Below are 18,685 nucleotides of genomic sequence, written 5' to 3'. Positions count from 1 at the left end.
AGTCTGATTGGTTCTTTACGATCACAACAAAGGTAAAAACACTCACTGAGGTGGTAAACACATCCAATTTTTTTAAAAAAACCTTGTTGCAGCCAAACAAGGAGAACAAGAGAGAAGCCTTGTGATCCCTCCTCTCCTGATCGTAACACTAATATAGACTAGTAAACGGCAGAGAGGGGGAAGAGTTTCTGAAGTATTTCAGAGGAGAATTTTCTTGATCAGAATGAGGTGGGTCAAGTGGGAACTTTTAGGAATCATAGTATCAAAAGGTTTTGGTTAGCCAAGGAAAAGGACAAGGAGCAATCTAAAATAAAAATACTAGATTGAAGGAGGGCCAATTTCAGTCTGATGAGAACAGATCTGTCCCAGGTAAACTGGAATCAAAGATTGGCAGGCAAAACTGCATAGAAGTGTTAAGTGATACATTTTGGCAGGGGGAACAAGGAGAGGCAATATAAAATAAATGGAACAATTCTAAAGTAGGTGCAGGAACAGAGAGACCTGGGGGTATATGTGCATAAACTGTTGTAGGTAGCAGGGCAGTTTGAGAAAGTGATTAAAAAGGCATGGGATCCTAGGCTTTATAAATAGAGGTATAGGGTACAAAAGCCAGGAAGTTATGATGAACCTTTATAAAACTCTGGTTCAGCCTCAACTAGAGTATTGTGCCCAGTTCTGGGCACTGCACTTTAGGAAGGACGTGAAGGCTTTAGAGAGGGTGCTGAAAATATTTACGAGAATGGTTTCAGGGATGAGAGACTTCAGTTATGTGGATAGATTGCTGGGGTTGTTCTCTTTCGACAAGAGAAGGTTGAGAGGAGATTTTATAGAAGTGCTCAAAGTCATGAGGGGTCTAGACAGAGTAGATGGAGAGAAACTTCCCATTTGGCAGAAGGATTGAGAACCAGAGGCCACAGATTTAAATGGATTGAGAAAAGAAGCAACGGTGACATGAGGAAAAACCTTTTTATGCCGAGTGGTTAGGATCTGGAATGTACTGAGAGTGTGGTGGATGCAGATACAATCGAGACTGTCAAAGGGAATTGAATAAACACCTGAAGCAAAAATATTTGCCGGGCTATAGGGGAAAGGGGGGGGGGGGGGGGGGGAAAGAGTGGGACTAGCTCGGTTATTCTTAGAGAGCCAGCACAAACATTATGGGCCGAATGGCCTCCATCTGTGTTGTAACCATTCTATTTTCATTTTGTACCACTTTATTCTCTTTACAACACTCCTTCATTCCCATCTCCCTCAAAAAAAAATTGTGCAGCTTCTCCACTGTATAGCAAATCAGAAAGATTTATTTCACTCACGTTGTGCAAGGAAACATCGCATGTGCAACAAAAACCCGCTGCTGGTTCTCCTACACAGACTGGTGTCCGTTTGACCAGTCAGAGCTTTATGGCATCAATTACAACTTTGGTTCCTTAAATACAAGGATTTTTCCCCAATACAAATCAATTAATTTACAAATTACAGCTATTAATCTGAAATCTACATGAAGTTAATTACATTGATTTATGATTTATGATCCTGCCAAACCTCCCCTGGAGGCCTGATTTTATTTTTAATGGTTGTTGGAAAATTGTACAGCCAGTTTGTACAAGTCTTTACTTTATAATGCAGAGATAACATTATTTTCTGGTTAGCATGCTCCTGTCCACTCAAATAATCCATGTTATTTAATAGGTTAACGTTATCAAGCCTCAGATTAATTGTAGAATTAAAAATGAACTATGATATAAATCTGCACACCTGAACGTGCACATATGAATAGTATCTGTAGAGCTGTTGCTGTCCTGCTGCCCTCTGCCGGCCGCGGTGACGGTCTGGCCGCACGGGGTTGCCGTAGTTACCACATACCGGTCGCAAGATGGCCGCCCCGGTAACAGAGAGCTCCGTGTCTGCAGCTCGCAGGCACCGTACGGACTGAAGTATTTGTTTCTCTTTAAACTCGCCTCTCCAGCGCTTCCCTTTCTGCCAACAGCAAAGACAACAACCAGCCATGCTGTGCTTTTTGCATTAGTAGCAACCCGACATGGAGCCGTTCGAGCTGCAGCCGCCTCAAATGCAAAGGTAAAAAGTGGCCGACGGGGAGGGAGGAGAGGAAGGAAAAGAAATAATAAAGCGAGGGACTTGCACCGCGGAGCAGCTTTCGCAGTGTTCGAAGGAAGAGAGGTATGGTGGTCTGGAGACTGGGCCGCAAGTACCTTCTGCCATATAGTGTCCTCCCAGCGGCTAATATTGGGGCTGCACCCGCTGCGCGTGCGCACAAAGCCCCTCTGCTTCCTGCCACATAGTGCACAGAGGGAAGAAATTACTGCAGTTTTTTATTTGCACCTTGAAGGAGGGGGTTAAAACCTGTACAAAATATTTAGCTTTTGCATTGTGTACAAGAGTAAACGAAGTCACATATGCACACGCGTGTTTCGGTGCAAGTTGCTGCTAACAGCAGGAAATGTATGTGAATGAGTGAGTTCCATTTGGGAAAATACTTTGACGAAGAAGGTTGGGTTCTGCAGCAATAATACATGCATAAAAGATGCTGTAGAACAGCCGTGCTGCTGATATAATACATCTCTCCTTGGAGGCATTGAGCTGGCTGTGGGGGGAGGTGGTGTTGGGAACGCTGCTGAAGCAATCTGTCGCGGCCCATTGATACAATAGGAGTTTGGCGAAAGGTGCATCAGGTCACGCACAATGTGCCCAAAACTGCACGAAAACATTTTTTGAAGCTGTAAACGTTTGGGGCATATCAACATTCAAATGTAAACGTTTGAAGAATTGCATCGAGTCCTGTTTGTAGAGTGAAGCCTTGAGCTATGACTGATTTTGAACTGTACTGCAGTTGCTCGCTTTTAACTGGAGAAAGTCCAACAAATCCCCCACCCCCTCTTTTGCGGATAACCATTTCTAAAAATGCGAAGCCATGCTAAGTCCAAGAGCTTTCAGAATGAGGACTCTCGTCTCTCTCCAGCTCTGCCTGGCTCACACCAGACCAGGTGCGTGAAAAACATTTATGTATTATCACCGTGTGTTAAAAAACTATACTGATAACTTTGCAACTTGCAACGTTTTTCTTTCTCCAAAAAGCAGCGTTTCACAGTTCCCGTCGGATTCTTTTGTTTACCAGAATTGTTCTGTGTAGCAGGCATCGAAACTATTTACTCTGGGGAACACCTTTCACGCGAGTCATAGCGCTTGCAAACCTTTATCTTGGCATCGTTTTTTTTATTTGCAAGAAACAGCACAATCGAGAGATGCCCCGAGACTTGGCTACTTTCGAACATTTTACACTTCAAGACGCAGTTTTCTGAGGGAACTGGGCTTGCTGTTCAGTGGAGGCGATGGGTTTGAAAACAAATACAGTTTGTTGAGTATCTCGCGCGGAGGGGGGGGGGGGGGGTCTGTGGGTTGTCCGTTTATTGAAAAATCAACTATTTGCAGATTAGATGTTGGGAAGAAAGTTTAAGGTTAGTGTTTTTGTGTGTTTTGTGTGTTCGCAACAATGTGACATTGATGCAGATTGAGGGCAGAATCTGAGAATATTTTTATTAATGCAAAGAGATTTTTGTTATGTGATATGTGTTTCCTCTATCCTTTTTATCTGGCAACTTATACAGGAGGCTTATGAGGACAGAGATAGTGTTGATCGGACGGTGGATTTTCATGCTGTGGTTTTAATACACTTTAAAGCCAGCGCTGCATTTTCCGGAATATTTTGTTTTCCTAGGGTGCGGCCGTGTCGTTTGCTATTTAGTGTGTGTGTAAGTAAGATTGCTACATATTTATCCTGGAGTTGAGGATGACAGCAGGCTTCGCTGCACCGCAGATTTCTTTTTATTAGTATGTTCCTTTTAAAGACGTTGGCGTTAATACTTTGTTTATTCATTTGACAATTCTGAAAGATCCGCTTTTAGATGTTGGCACGCGAATGTCAAATCTTTTCTAATCGATCAGTGTTCTCATCAAAGTGCAGTTATAACTTAGAATAGTGGTAAATCATTTTGAGGAATTGTCATCCCCCACTAATTTCTGTTCCCAGAGATTGAGATGGGTGTAACTTGCTATCTTGTACCATGCGTGCTGCAACCCATCGTGAACATTTTTATTTTTTGTTGGCTATCAAAATTTTTATTTTACTTTATCGCTTGAAAAAATCCTTTATATGACATAGTGTATGTTTTTGCATGCATTTTGACCCCGACATGAGCTTCTGACCACCTCACTAAGACTGCCTGTTTCTACCTATGTGATATTGCCCTGTCTCCGCTAATCTGCTGAAACCCTCAGTCGTGCCTTTGTTACCTCTCGACTTGACTATTCCAGTGCACACTTGTTTGGTCTCCCACGTTCTACTCTCCATAAACATGAGGTCATCCAAAACTCTGCTGTCTGTGTCTTAATTCATACCCTTTGATCCCTGTGCTCGCTGACCTGCATTGGCTCCCGTCAAACAAAATGTTGATTTTAAAATTCTCATCCCTGTTTTCCAATCCCACCATGGCCTTGCCCCTCCCTATCTCTAATTTCCTTCAGCCCCACAACCCTGCAAAACCCTGCACTCTTCTAATTCTGGCCTCTTCTTCATCCCTGAGAATTGCTCCACTATTGGCCACAGCCGAGGCCCCAAGCTCTGGAATTCCCTCCCGACACTCTTCCGCCTCTGCACCTTGCTTTCCTCCTTTTAAAACACTCCTTAAAACCTACCCATTTGACCAAACATTTGGTCTTCTGACCTAATATTTCCTTTTGTGGCATGGTGTTATACTTTGTTTTATAATGTTCCTATAAAGCACCTTGGGATGTTTTATTACATTAAAGGTGCTATAGAAATATAAGTTAAGTTACATATATGTCATGGACAATTTAAAATTTCTTTCTCCTTCCTTCTATAGCTACTGCTGGTCCAAATCCTGTACTAGATGAGCAGAAATTTCCTCTTTCGGAGAGCCGGTGCAGACATGATGGGCCGAGTGGCCTCCTTCTGCACTGTAACAATTCTGAGATTTTCTGAAGTGTTGGGGAAGACAAGTTATTGTCTTCAGTCCCCGCCACAAACTCTGTTCCCTAGCTACTGAATCCATCCCTCTCCCTGGCAACTCTGAGATGGAAACAGACCGTTTGAAAACTTGTTGGCTGTCTGTACTTTAGTGGACCAGATGCGATACATCCAAGGATACTGAGGAAAGTGAGGGTGGAAGTCATAGAGGCACTGGTCATAATTTTTCAGTCTTCCTTAGACTCGGGGGTGTTGCCAGAGGACTGGAGAATTGCAGACGTTACAGCCTTGTTCAAAATAGGGTGTAAAGATAAGCCCAGCAACTACAGGCCAGTCAGTTTAACTTCAGTGGTGGGAAAACCTTTAGAAAAAATAATTCGGGACAAAATCAATATTCATATGGACAAATGTGGGTTAACTAAGGAAAGCCAGCATGGATTTCGTAAAGGAAAATTATGTTTAACTAAGTTGCTGGAGTTTTTGCAGGAGGTTACAGAGAGGGTTGATGAGGGCAATGCTGTTGATGTGGTGTACGTGGACTTTCAAAAGGCATTTGATACAGTGCTACACAACAGACTTGTGAGCAAACTTGTAGCTCGTGGAATAAAAGGGACGGTAGCAACATGGATACGAAATTGGCTGAGTGACAGGAAACAGAGTAGTGGTTAATGGATGTTTTTCGGGCTGGAGGAAGGTTTGTAGTGGAGTTCCCCAGGGATCAGTGTTGGGACCCTTGCTTTTCCTGATATATATTAATGACCTACACCTTGGTGTACAGGGCACAATTTCAAAGTTTGCAGATGATATGAAATGTGGAAGCATTGTGAACTGTGAGCAGAATAGTGTCGAACTTCTAAAGGACATAGACAAGTTGGTGGAATGGGCAGACAAGTGGCAGATGAAGTTCAATGCAGAGGAATGTGAAGTGATCCATTTCTGAAGGAATAACATGGAGAGACAATATAGAATAAAGGGTACCATTATAAAGGCAGCGAAGGGGCAGAGGGACCTAGGTGTATATGTGCATAAGTCATAGAAGGTGGCAGGACAGGTTGAGAGAGTGGTTGATAAAGCATACAGTCCCCTAGGCTTTATTAATAGGGTCATAGAGTACAAGAGCAAGGAAGTTATGTTGAACTTGTACAAGACACTAGTTCAGCCTCAGCTGGAGTATTGCGTCCAGTTCTGGGCGCCGCACTTTAGGAAAGGCATGAGGGAATTGGAGAGTACAGAAAAGATTCACGAGAATGGTTCCAGGGATGAGGAACTTCAGTTATGAAGATAGATTGGAGAAGTTAGAACTCTTTTTTTTACTTTGGAGAAGAGAAGGCTGAGAGGCGATTTGATAGAGATATTCAAAATCATGGGTCTGGACAGAGTAGGTAGAGAGAAACTGTTCCCACTCGTGAAAGAATAGAGACCGAGAGGGCACAGATTTAAAATATTTGGAAAGAGAAGCAAAAGTGACATGAGGAAAAACTTTTTCACGCAGTGAGTGGTTAAGGTCTGGAATGCGCTGCCTGAGAACGTGGTGGAGGCAGGTTCAATTGAAGCATTCAACAGGGAATTAGCCAGTTATATGAAAAGGAAAAATGTGCGGGGTTACGGGGAGTCGGCAGGGAATGTAACTGAGGGAATTGCTCATTCGGAGAGCCAGTGCAGCACGATCGGCCAAATGGCCTCCTGCACTGTAACGATTCTGTGATTCTGTTGTTGTCTCATCTGATCCTGAGATGAGTTTCTGACCGTACATCTGGTCCCATCGCCAAGACCGTCTACATCCATCTCTGATATTGATTGTCCCTGCCTTATCCCATTTGCTGAAACCCTCATCCATTCTTTTGTTACCTCTAGACATGACTATTCAAATGCTCTCCTTGCTGGCCTCCCATTTTCTATCCTCCATAAACATAAGGTCAGCTCTGCTGCCTGCATCCTAACTTGCACTAAGTACCGTTCACCCATCATCCCAGTACTCGCTCACCTACATTGGCTCCCAGTCCATCAAGGCCTCAGTTGAAAAATTTTCATTCTTGTCTTCATATCCCTCCATGGCCCTGGCCCTTCCTATCTTTGTAAACTCTTCCAACCCTACAACCTTTTGAAGATCTCTGTGCTGCTCTGATTCTGGCCTTCTGCGCATCCCCGATTTCAGTCACTCCAACATTGATGGCCATACCTTCAGCTGCCTTGGCCCTTAGCTCTGGAACTCTTTCCCTAAACCTCTCCAGCTCTCTACTGTTGTCCTCCTTTAAGCTGCTCCTTAAAACCTACCTCTTTGGCCAAGCTTTTGCTCACTTGTCCCAATATGTCTGTCAGATGACTCCCGTGAAGCGCCTTGCGACGTTTTTCTACATGAAAGGTGATGTATAAATGCAAATTGTTCAATTGGTATATGGGAAATGTGATTTGAAACAGACGCTGGAGTTGTACTATTAACTGCATATCTGCTCAGGTTACAGCAAGGTCAGCTGTAAAGGAGCTCTGCTATGCTCCCTGAACCACTCATTCTTAATATTAGAATGTAGGCAGGGGTGTCTATTCTCTTGAAACATCAAAATAAATTCATTTAAGGTTTTAAAACTTCTCATTGTTAGATGAATCACCTGGACACTTTTAAAATGAAGCATTGCACTGGGTTAGAATTATACTACTGTTGTGAACTCTGAACAGGGGGTTATTGCATCATTTAATTATTAGTGTGGTTGCCCATCCGGGTCACATCACCTGAAACCACTTTGTGTCATTGTGAAAGTGGCAGAGCCTGTGTTTTACTCCCTTCTCGTTTCTTATTTGCTTTTGTTATTCAGTTAGAAAAACTGCATGGTAAGCTTCCCCCCCAAACTTTTTTCTTCCAATTGTGTTGAAAAATACTTTACCATGAAGCAATTGCCATGTGAATTCTTCACTCCACATTCTGCTCCTAACAAGTAAATTATCACATAAGTAGGAAGAAAAAAAATCACCTTTGAAAGAAAGGACTTGCATTTCTATAACTTTTTTCACAACCTCAGGATGTCCCAAAGTACTTTACAGCTAATTAAGTACTTTCGAAGGGCAGTCACGTAGGAAGTTTCATGTAGGAAACACGGCAGCTGGTTTGCATACAGTAAGATCCCACAAACAGCAGTGAGATGAGGACCAGATAATCTGTGGCATTAGTTGAGAGTTAGTATTGGCCAGGACACACGGAAGAACTTTCCTGCTCTTTGAAATAGTCCCATATGATCTTTTACATCCGTCTGAGATGGCAGGGTGGGCCCTCAAGTTAACACCTCACCCGAAAGATGGCATTTGGACCATGTAGCACTCCCTCAGTAGTGCACTGAAGTTTCTATGTAGATTGTTTGTTTTTTCTGAAAAGGGCTGAATCAGCTGATTTGGAGAAAAGAGTGCTACCTGTGTTACAAACTACAGCTGCAGTTTGTGGTGGGAATTGAAGACAACTTCAGTCTTCAAATATTTAGTTGGAGGACGGTTCTGTTGGGCAAGCAATGTGACAAACCAGCGATGGTTGAGAGAGGAGGTGGTGAGGTAGAGCTGGGTGTCGTCAGCGTACATGTGGAAAATGACTTGTTTCAGATGATGCTGAAAGGCAGCATGTAAATGAGAAATAGGAGTTGAGAACAGTTGAGAAATGCAGATAAAATGGCAGTAACAGGGGCAATAATGGTTTAATGGGAATGGTAGCATGGAGGTAATGTTAACAGACTAGTAATTCAGACGCCTGGACTAATGCTGTGAAACCATGAGTTCAAACCCCATCACAACAGTTTGAGGAGTTTAAATTCAATTAATTAAATCTGAAATAAATAAAAAAAATCTAGCCTCAGTCGTGACTGAAACAGCGGATTGTTGTAAAAACCCATCTGGTTCACTAATGCCCTTCAGGGAAGGGAATCTGCGATTCTGACCCTGGCTGGCTTCATGTGACTCCAGACCCACAGCAATGTGTTTGACTCTTAACTGCCTTCTGAAATGGCCTAGCAGGCCACTTAGTTGTATCAAAACCAGCATGGAAAAGTTGGGTAAGAATAAAACAGGACAGACCACCCGGCATTAGCCTAGGCATCGGATACGACAAAGGCACACCCAGCCCAGTCAACCCTGCGAAAATCCTCAATAACAGCTGGGAACTTGTGCCAAAATTGGGAGAGCTGTCCCACACACCAGTTGAGCAATAGCCTAACATAGTCATACTTATAGAATCATACTTTACAGTCAATGTCCCAAACTCCTCCATCACTGTTCCTTGGCATGTCCTGTCCCACGGACAGGACAGACACACCAGAGATGACGGCACAGTGGTATACAGTCAGAAGGAAGTGACCTTGGGAGTCCTCAACATTGACTCCCGGCCCCATGAAGTCTCATTGCATTAGATCAAACATGAGCAAGCAACCCTCCTGCTGATTACCACCTATTATTCTCCCTCAACTGATGAATCAGTACTCCTCCACATTGAACACCACTTAGAAAAGGCACTGAGGGTAGCAAGCGCACAGAATGTACTCTGGGTAGGGGACTTCACTGTCCATCGCCAAGAGTGGCTCGGTAGCACTGTGACTGGCCGAATCCTGAAGGACATATCTGGCACAAGTGAAAGATCTACTTGACCTTATCTTCACCTGTCTACTTGTTGCAGATGCAACTGTCCAAGGCAGGAGTGACCACTGCACAGTTCTTTATCGGAACATGGGAAATGGGAGGTGAAGTAGACCATTTGGCCCCTTGAGCCTGCTCTGCCATTCAACTGACGATGGCTGATCTCCTCAATGCCATTTACCCACACTGTGCCTTTATCATTAGTATCTAGAAATCTGTTGATCTCTGTCTTGAATATGCTCTGACTGAGCCTCCACAGCCCTCTGGGACAGAGAATTTCAAAGATTCATCACCCTCTGAGTGAAGAAATTCCTCCTCATCTCTCTCCTAAATGGCCTATCTCTTACTCTGAGTGTGTGTCCCCTGGTTCTAGACACCCACCCAAACCCAGGGCAGGGAAAACATCCTGTCTGCATATTTCGAGGCCTGTAAGAATTTTATATGCTTCAATGAAATCACCTCTCATTCTTCTAAACTTTAGAGAATATAAGCTCAGTCTCCTCAATCTCTCCTCATGGGACAATCCTCCCATCCCAGGGATCAGTCTGGTGAACCTTCGTTGCACTTTCTCTTTGGCAATTATATCCTTCCTTAGGTAAGGAGTCCAAAACTGTATACAATACTCCAGGTGTGGTCTCACCAAGGCTTGATTGTTAGGACCGAGGTGTAAAGGCCTACTTGGGTATGCAATTGAAACCCGTCACAGGTTCGACAGAACCACATCCAACCCGAACATGACCTAGATGATTACACAATATTCAGCACCGTTCGTGACGACTCGGATACTAAAGCAGTCCGTGTAGAAATGCAGCAAGACCTGGACAATATCCAGGCTTGGGCTCATAAGTGGCAAGTAACATTCGCGCCACACAAGTGCCAGGCAATGACCATCTTCAACAAGAGAGAATCTAGCCATCTCCCCTTGACATTCAATGGCATTACCATCGCTGAATCCCCCACTATCAACATCCTAGGGGCTACAATTGACCAGAAACTGAACTGGAGTAGCCATATAAATACCGTGGCTACAAGAGCAGGTCAGAGGCTAGGAATCCTGAGGCGAGTAACTTCTTCTGATTCTCCAAAGCCTGTCCACCATCTACAAGGCACAGGTCAGGAGTGTGATGGAATACTCTCCAGTTGCCTGGATGGGTGCAGCTCCAACAACACTTGAGAAGCTCGAAACCATCCAGGACAAAGCAGCCCGCTTGATTGGCACCCCATCCACAAACATTCACTCCCTCCACCACCGATGCACAGTGGCAGCAGTGTGTACCATCTACAAGATGCACTGCAGCAACGCACCAAGGCTGCTTAGACAACACCTTCCAAACCCCCGACCTCTACCAACTAGAAGGACAAGGGCAGCAAATGCATGGGAACACCAGCACCTGCAAGTTCCCGTCCAAGTCACACACCATCCTGACTTGGAAATATATCTCCGTTCCTTCACTGTCGCTGGGTCAAAATCCTGGAACTCCCTTCCTAACAGCACTGTGGGCTGCAGCGGTTCAAGAAGGCAGCTCACCACCACCTTCTCAAGGGCAATTAGGGATGGGCAATAAATGCTGGCCTGGCCAGCGACACCCGCATCCCATGAATGCATTTAAAAAAAAAAGCCTGAGTCCTTTGATTTTTATTTCCCGCACCCGACCCAACTACTGAATGGAGTTGATTATGTCGAAGAGGTTGTGCTGTACCTTGGATGGAATGGAGACGCTCACTTGCTCACTGCAAACTAGCACGGAGTCCGGATGCATGTTTCCTGACTTGACATCCTGGCTGTTTAAACTTTGAAGCTTTTTCGTCCCTGAGCAAAAGGCAGCACTATGCCGGACCCGGAAGAGAGACCTGACCCAAACCAGACACATGGCGGTTCAGGTCAGGTAACCATGCTGTACCGAGGTGGGAGGAGTGCACTGTTTATTCTAGTTCCACTTCTCCACAGGTCACAACATATATTCACATTTTGCTACTTATCGATATGGTCAATCATATACCACACACACTAGGTTTCTTTAATGAACAACAAAGTTATCAGTTTATTATAAAACAAGCCTTAACCAGTAAAGCATAAACACAGATTGAAATTTTAAAGTTCCCTTTTTACCTTAGCCCCTCTCTCTCTCACACACACACACGTTAAGCGGAAAAATAAAAAGGGTTTTTGTTCAGAGCTCTGTTACAGGCAAAAAAAAAACACTGGGTGAATACTTGCTAATTCTTGAAGAAAACAGCAGATGTGTTTCAAAACTGGCATACAGTCTGGCCTCTGAGTACACACAGATGGGTCACTGGAATCTTTTTGAACAGATCTTTTCAGGAGGCGTTGAGAGTTAATTTAGCAGGCTTTTATCAAAGACAGGAGATGAGATGAGCTGACACAGTGGACTTCTCAGGGTCTTTTAGAGAGGTGCTGGAAAGCTGAGCTGGGTTGTGGTCTTCTCTCCTTCCTTGCAAATTCTCCTCTTCAGGCTTGATTCTTTAAACATTCCGCGAGAATCTGGTCTCTTCCTCCATTACACTTCTTCACACGCTAACTTTATCTCAATCCAGAAGGTAAATATTGCCACTACAACCAAAAGCTTGCGAGTTTGCTGCTCTCTCAGGTGCGCTGTGCTGCTCCTGAGCTTGTCCTGTCAAGGGCCGTGCAACTGCCACTTCTCTGCCCACATCTTCCCCAGTTACCAGGGTTTCTGTTCTATTTTTGACTTGAATCATGTTGTTGCCAGACCAGTTCTTTGTGTCCTTTTGATGACCCTCTTGAGAAACAACTGGTCCAGCATTTTTTCAGTTTGACTATGAATTCCTCAAAAAATATTTTTAACAAAAAACAGAAGCACTTTCATAACAGTATACAATTGCAGCAAGACTTTACTGCCATACTCAAATCCCCTTGCAATAAAGCCCTTTCTAATTGCTTGCTGCTCTTGCATATTAGCTTTCAGTGATTTATGAAAAAGGACACCCAGGTCCCTTTGGACATAAACACTTCCTGATCTCTCTCCATTTAAACACTCTGCACTTCTGTTTTTCCTACCACAGTGGATAACTTCACATTTTTCCACATTATATTCCATCTCTCATGTTCTTGACCACTCACTTATGGAGACGAAGTCCTGTCTTCACACTAAGGACACTCTTCAGTGTATTGTGTGGCACTACCACTGTGCTAGATAGGGTAGCTTCAGGTCAGATCTAGCAGCTGAAAACTAGACATCCATGAGGCGCTGTCTGCCATTAGCAGCAGCAGAATTGTATTCCAACAGAATCTGAAATTTTGCAGTCTGGCATATCCCTCACTCTGCCATTACCAAAAAGCCAAGGCACCAGTCCTGGTTCAATGATGGCAGAGCCCAGTACATGAGTGCAAAAGACATGGCCAAAGTGTTTGCAGCCATCTTCAGCCAGAAGTGCCAAGTGGATGATCCACCTTGGTCTCCTCTGAGGTCCCCAACATCACAGATACCAGCCTTCAGCAAATTCGATTCACTTTGCATATCAAGAAATGACGAGTGCACTGGATAAAGTAAAGGCTATGGCTCCTGACAGCCTCCAAGCTGTAATGCTAAAGACCGGTCACCCATAACTAGCTGTGCCCCTAGCTAAGCTGTTCCAGTACTGCTACAACACTGGCATCTAAGTTCCTGTCCAGAAAAAGTAAGACAAATCAAATGCTGCCAAGTACTCTCCCACCAGTCTACGCATTCATCAGCAAAGTGATAGCATTGTTGATGGCACTTTCTATTAAATGGCACTTACTCAGCAGTAACATGCCCCTGATGCTCAGTTTGGGTTCTGCCAGGGTCACAGCTTCAGACCTCATTACAGTCCTGGGTAGGTGGGTAGGTGGGGGTGTGGGGAGAGGGGGGTTGCTAGGTGGGGGGTTGGTGGGTAGTGGTGGGGGGGGTGGGGAGGGGGGGGTTGGTGGGTAGGTGTGTGGTGGGAGAGGAGGGGGGGGGGGTGGAGAGGAGGGGGTTGGTGGGGGGGAGAGGAGGGGTTGGGGGGGAGAGAGGAGGGGGTTGGGGGGGGAGAGAGGAGGGGGTTGGGGGGGGAGAGAGGAGGGGTTGGGGGGGAGAGAGGAGGGGTTGGGGGGGGGAGAGGTGGAGGGGGTTGGGGGGGGAGAGGGTGGAGGGGGTTGGGGGGGGAGGTGGGGTGCGTGTGGAGGTGGGGGGGGAGGTGGGGTGCGTGTGGAGGTGGGGGGGGGTAGGTGGGTGTGGAGGTGAGGGGGGTAGGTGGGGGTGGGTGTGGGGGATGGGTTGGAGGTGGGGGTGGGTGATGGGTTAGGTGGGGGGTGTGGGGGTGTAGGTAGGTAGGGGTGGAAGGTCGGGGGGCTGTGGGGGGAAGGTAGGTAGGGGTGGGAAGGTCGGGGGGGCATGTGGGGGGAGGGTAGGTAGGTAGGGGTGTGGGGGGTGGTAGGTTGGTCGGGGTGGGGTAGGTTGGTCGGGGTGGGGTAGGTAGTTGGGGGGGGGGTGGGAAGGTAGGTAGGTAGGAGTGTGGGGGGGGGGTGGGAAGGTAGGTGGGTAGGAGTGTGGGGGGGGGAAGGTAGGTAGGGGTGGGGGGGGTGGTAGGTTGGTCGGGTGTGGGGTAGGTAGGTGTGGGGGGGGGTGTGGGAAGGTAGGTAGGTAGGAGTGTGGGGGGGGGGGGGAAGGTAGGTAGGGGTGGGGAGGGGGGTAGGTAGTGGGGGGGGTGGTAGGTAGGGGATGGGGTTACCATTGACTGGAAACTTAACTGGACCAGCCACATAAATACTGTGGTTACAGGAGGCAGGTCAGAGGCTGGGGTTTCTGTTGAGTGTCTCAGCTCCTGACTCCTGAGGGGTGTCCACCCTCCTTGAGTGTTCCTGTGCTCACTTCCGCCTCAGATATACACAAAGCTTGTCAAAGGACAAGTATAAAATCTTGAGAAATAGACAGCACAGGAGCAACACACAAGAAATCTAGTGTGAAAGTTAGTAATTATATAATATCCATTTATTTCATATCCGTTAGTGGCTACCGCTCCCAGTGGCGCTGCTGGGACTGAAGAGCTGCCAGCCTGCTGATTGGCCAGCAGCTCTTTGAGGAGGGACTTCCTGCCTCAGAGGGGTGGAAGTCCCGCCCGAGGTCAATTATGGCCCAGGGCCACATGTGGCTTCCAGGTCTGGCGGAGGCGGGTTCGCCCCAACCTTTAAGCCGGTGGGTGTGGCCTCTGCCACCACGTAAAATTCCAGCCATAGGTTTTAAAGAGATTAAGGTAGAATGGTGGACAGGTTTGGGGGGAATTCTACAGCTGAAGGCATGTCAGTACAGGGGTGAAGGAAAATGGGGTTGCAGAAGAGGTCAGAATTGGAGGATTTCAGAGTTCTGAAAGGGTAATAGGGGAAGTGGTGAGCCCAATGGAGGGATTGAGCACAAAGGTAAGAATTTTACATTTGACACGCTGCTGAATCTGGAGCCAAGGTATGTTAGCAAGTACAAGAGTGATGGGTGAATGGAACTCTGTGAGTCAGGATATGGGCAGCTTTGAGTGAGCTGAAATTTATGAGAAGGTGGGAGGCCAGCTTGGAGGGAATTGCAATAATTTATAACTTTGCATGAACAATGCTATAAATATATGTATTCCACATCAGTGTTTATTAAAATTTTGATTTATGTTCATTGGGCACCTAAATCTTTGTTGCTCCTTTTAACAAAAAAAATTACTATGTGCAGAGAAACTTCACAAGCAGAAAATAACAACTTAATTAACCACAATTCATGTCCCGAAGAATGATTAGTTTCTAACTACTTTAATATCCTACAGTTGATTAGAAGTTGTGGCTTTAAGAGTCAGATGCACACAGGGGCCCCCTCAATGCACAATGTTGGTATTCTGCACTTTCCCCGGCAGTACTATTGGGGTGGGGGGTGTGGGGGGGGGGGGGGGGGGGGGCGGGAACTGGGGTGGGTGAGGTGTGTGTGTGTGTGTTTTGCAAAGAGTGGTCATAGACTGACCAACTGCAGTGGTGGCAGGTGTAATTACAATGTGACAAGTTTACATAGTTTCCTTTATAAATGTGAACATCGGCATTCATAGTGAAATATAAATTTATGTGCCTTGGCTGAATTATCCCCCACATTAACTTTGTTTCAGCTGAAGTCTGTGCTTGGTCTTTATTTTGACTGGTATGTGTAATGTAAATCATTTCTCTCCAGCGCTTTGCCTCCTGCGCTCCTCTCAATATATGTAACAAACGTTTCTCTCTACGTACACATATCGAAATCCAGTGACCAAGTTTTATTTTAGTGTGATGACAGTAAGCCCCAGTACAGTGGACAAAAAGATGTTCACATAATGTGGAGAAGGTTACTATGTAGTGGGCGGCACAGTGGCGCAGTGGTTAGCATCGGCAGCCTCAGCTCCAGGGACCCTGGTTCGATTCCGGGTACTGCCTGTGTGGAGTTTGCAAGTTCTCCCTGTGTCTGCGTGGGTTTTCTCTGGGTGCTCCGGTTTCCTCCACAAGCCAAAAGACTTGCAGGTTGATAGGTAAATTGGCCATTATAAATTGTCACGAGTATAGGTAGGTGGTAGGGACAGGTGGGGATGTTTGGTAGGAATATGGGATTAGTGTAGGATGAGTATAAATGGGTGGTTGATGTTCGGCACAGACTCGGTGGGCCGAAGGGCCTGTTTCAGTGCTGTATCTCTAATCTAGTGTGGATAAGCAGGGAGTACTGAATTCAGCATACAAGGAACCAGCGGATCAACAAATGATTATAAAATAGGGGGAGCAGAAATGAATCAATTAATGTATCAGTGGGCTGAACAGTAAGGTTTAATAAAATGGAGCACTGAGCACCATTGACAGTAGTGAATAAATGAAGCTGAGCATTCTGAGGGTAGTGGTGCAAATAAAGGAAATATGAAAGTGGGAAGAAAATTCTAAAAGCAATGGCACAAGAGCAGGAGAAGCAAGAACAGTCATGCCTGGGATTGGAGGGCTTAAAAGGAAGCTTTAAAAAAGAAGTGTGGGACTGGAAGGAAAAAAAGGCATCAACTGGCACTGGTGAAAACCAAAGAGCATAATAAAACAGAATATCGCTATTCAAAAACATCAGTTATTAAGATGGTGGGGGTGGGAAATGAGCAGGAAATATATTGCAAGTAAAACGCTGCCTAAAAGAACAGGATCCAGAATGGCAAAAGCCAAACGATTAAACAATTAAAAATGTTAGTAGCAAGTCAAACAAGAAGGCAAGTTTTTTTTAAAAAGACAGGACCAGTGGTAGGAAGCAGAATTGTGCTTGATACTAGAGCACATCAGAAAAAAATGGACTGAATTGGGAGCAGTTTTAAAAACTGGGAGGTGAACGGGGAGAAAAATGTACAAATTTAGTGGCGGGTTAGGCGAACAGGCTAACAGAAGAAAGCATAGCCACTCCTCTAAGCACCAATTTAATTTTTGATTTTTTAAAGCTAGGAAGCTGCAGTTTTTAATGTGCTGTTAAATGTGAGTGGGGAGAAGAGTTAGTAGCGGGGTCAGAAGCACAGCTCAGAATTGAATAGGATGTTGAGATTGCAAACAGTCTGGTTCACTGAGATGGTGGATGGTTGTTGTCAAGGAAACACGATATGCCAAATGAGGAATTTTAATTCATTGTTGGAAATTTGGTTGGCTTGCTCCAGTGATTGAATTATCTAAGATTGCTTTCATTTGCATGGCATTCAAGGCCATCCTGACGCATTGATTTGACAAGAGCAAACCACCCCTCCAAGTGCAAATATTGGCATCCTGAGGAGATGGGAACTCCTAACCTTGAATCTCATGAGAAGGTTCCAGGGAATACACTGAGGCAGTCATGTGACTCTGTCCATCTCTGTGAAAGCTGGGAGCTTCCCTTGGACAAAGACAGACAAGCCAGTGACTGAAAATGTGCAGAAGGGCTGCGTGTCTCTCTCTCTCTCTCTCTCTGTGTCCCGTCTCTCTTCTGTGTCCCCGTCTCTCTCTCTGTGTCCCCGTCTCTCTCTCTGTGTCCCCGTCTCTCTCTCTGTGTCCCCGTCTCTCTCTCTGTGTCCCCGTCTCTCTCTGTGTCCCGTCTCTCTCTCTGTGTCCCCGTCTCTCTCTCTGTGTCCCCGTCTCTCTCTCTGTGTCCCCGTCTCTCTCTCTGTGTCCCCGTCTCTCTCTCTGTGTCCCCGTCTCTCTCTCTGTGTCCCCGTCTCTCTCTCTGTGTCCCCGTCTCTCTCTCTGTGTCCCCGTCTCTCTCTCTGTGTCCCCGTCTCTCTCTCTGTGTCCCCGTCTCTCTCTCTGTGTCCCCGTCTCTCTCTCTGTGTCCCCGTCTCTCTCTCTGTGTCCCCGTCTCTCTCTCTGTGTCCCCGTCTCTCTCTCTGTGTCCCGTCTCTCTCTCTGTGTCCCCGTCTCTCTCTCTGTGTCCCCGTCTCTCTCTCTGTGTCCCCGTCTCTCTCTCTGTGTCCCCGTCTCTCTCTCTGTGTCCCCGTCTCTCTCTCTGTGTCCCCCTCTCTCTCTGTGTCCCCCTCTCTCTCTGTGTCCCCGTCTCTCTCTCTGTGTCCCCGTCTCTCTCTCTCTGTGTCTCCCCGTCTCTCTCTCTGTGTCCCCCTCTCTCTCTGTGTCTCCCCTCTCTCTCTCTCTGTGTCTCCCCTCTCTCTCTCTCTGTGTCTCCCCGTCTCTCTCTCTCTGTGTCTCCCCGTCTCTCTCTCTCTGTGTCTCCCCGTCTCTCTCTCTCTGTGTCTCCCCGTCTCTCTCTCTCTCTGTGTCTCCCCGTCTCTCTCTCTCTCTGTGTCTCCCCGTCTCTCTCTCTCTCTGTTCTCCCCGTCTCTCTCTCTGTGTCTCCCCGTCTCTCTCTCTCTGTGTCTCCCCGTCTCTCTCTCTCTGTGTCTCCCCGTCTCTCTCTCTCTGTGTCTCCCCGTCTCTCTCTCTCTGTGTCTCCCCGTCTCTCTCTCTCTCTGTGTCTCCCCGTCTCTCTCTCTCTGTGTCTCCCCGTCTCTCTCTCTCTGTGTCTCCCCGTCTCTCTCTCTCTGTGTCTCCCCGTCTCTCTCTCTCTGTGTCTCCCCGTCTCTCTCTCTCTGTGTCTCCCCGTCTCTCTCTCTCTGTGTCTCCCA

The 18,685-nt window shown here is 46.3% G+C and overlaps 1 protein-coding gene across 3 annotated transcripts in view; it reads left to right on the top strand.

Moving 5' to 3' along the window:
- Positions 1–1,846: 1,846 nt before the first annotated feature.
- Positions 1,847–18,685, top strand: part of map3k4 (mitogen-activated protein kinase kinase kinase 4) — a 221,808-nt gene continuing 204,969 nt past the window's right edge. Inside the window, exon 1 of one of the 3 annotated variants that reach the window (XM_068044617.1) lies at positions 1,847–2,076. In XM_068044617.1, the coding sequence (XP_067900718.1) occupies positions 2,039–2,076 (38 nt within the window). In that variant the 5' untranslated portion in view covers positions 1,847–2,038. Of the gene's footprint in view, positions 2,077–2,572; positions 3,003–18,685 lie in introns of those variants that run through there. The other 2 variants (XR_010976168.1, XM_068044615.1) reach the window with 2 other exon arrangements.

Source organism: Heterodontus francisci, chromosome 13, assembly GCF_036365525.1.
Source record: "Heterodontus francisci isolate sHetFra1 chromosome 13, sHetFra1.hap1, whole genome shotgun sequence".
In the NCBI taxonomy this organism is placed as follows: domain Eukaryota; kingdom Metazoa; phylum Chordata; class Chondrichthyes; order Heterodontiformes; family Heterodontidae; genus Heterodontus; species Heterodontus francisci.
The sequence above is the reverse complement of the archived record's forward strand: the minus strand, read 5'-3'. Positions and strand labels throughout refer to the sequence as shown.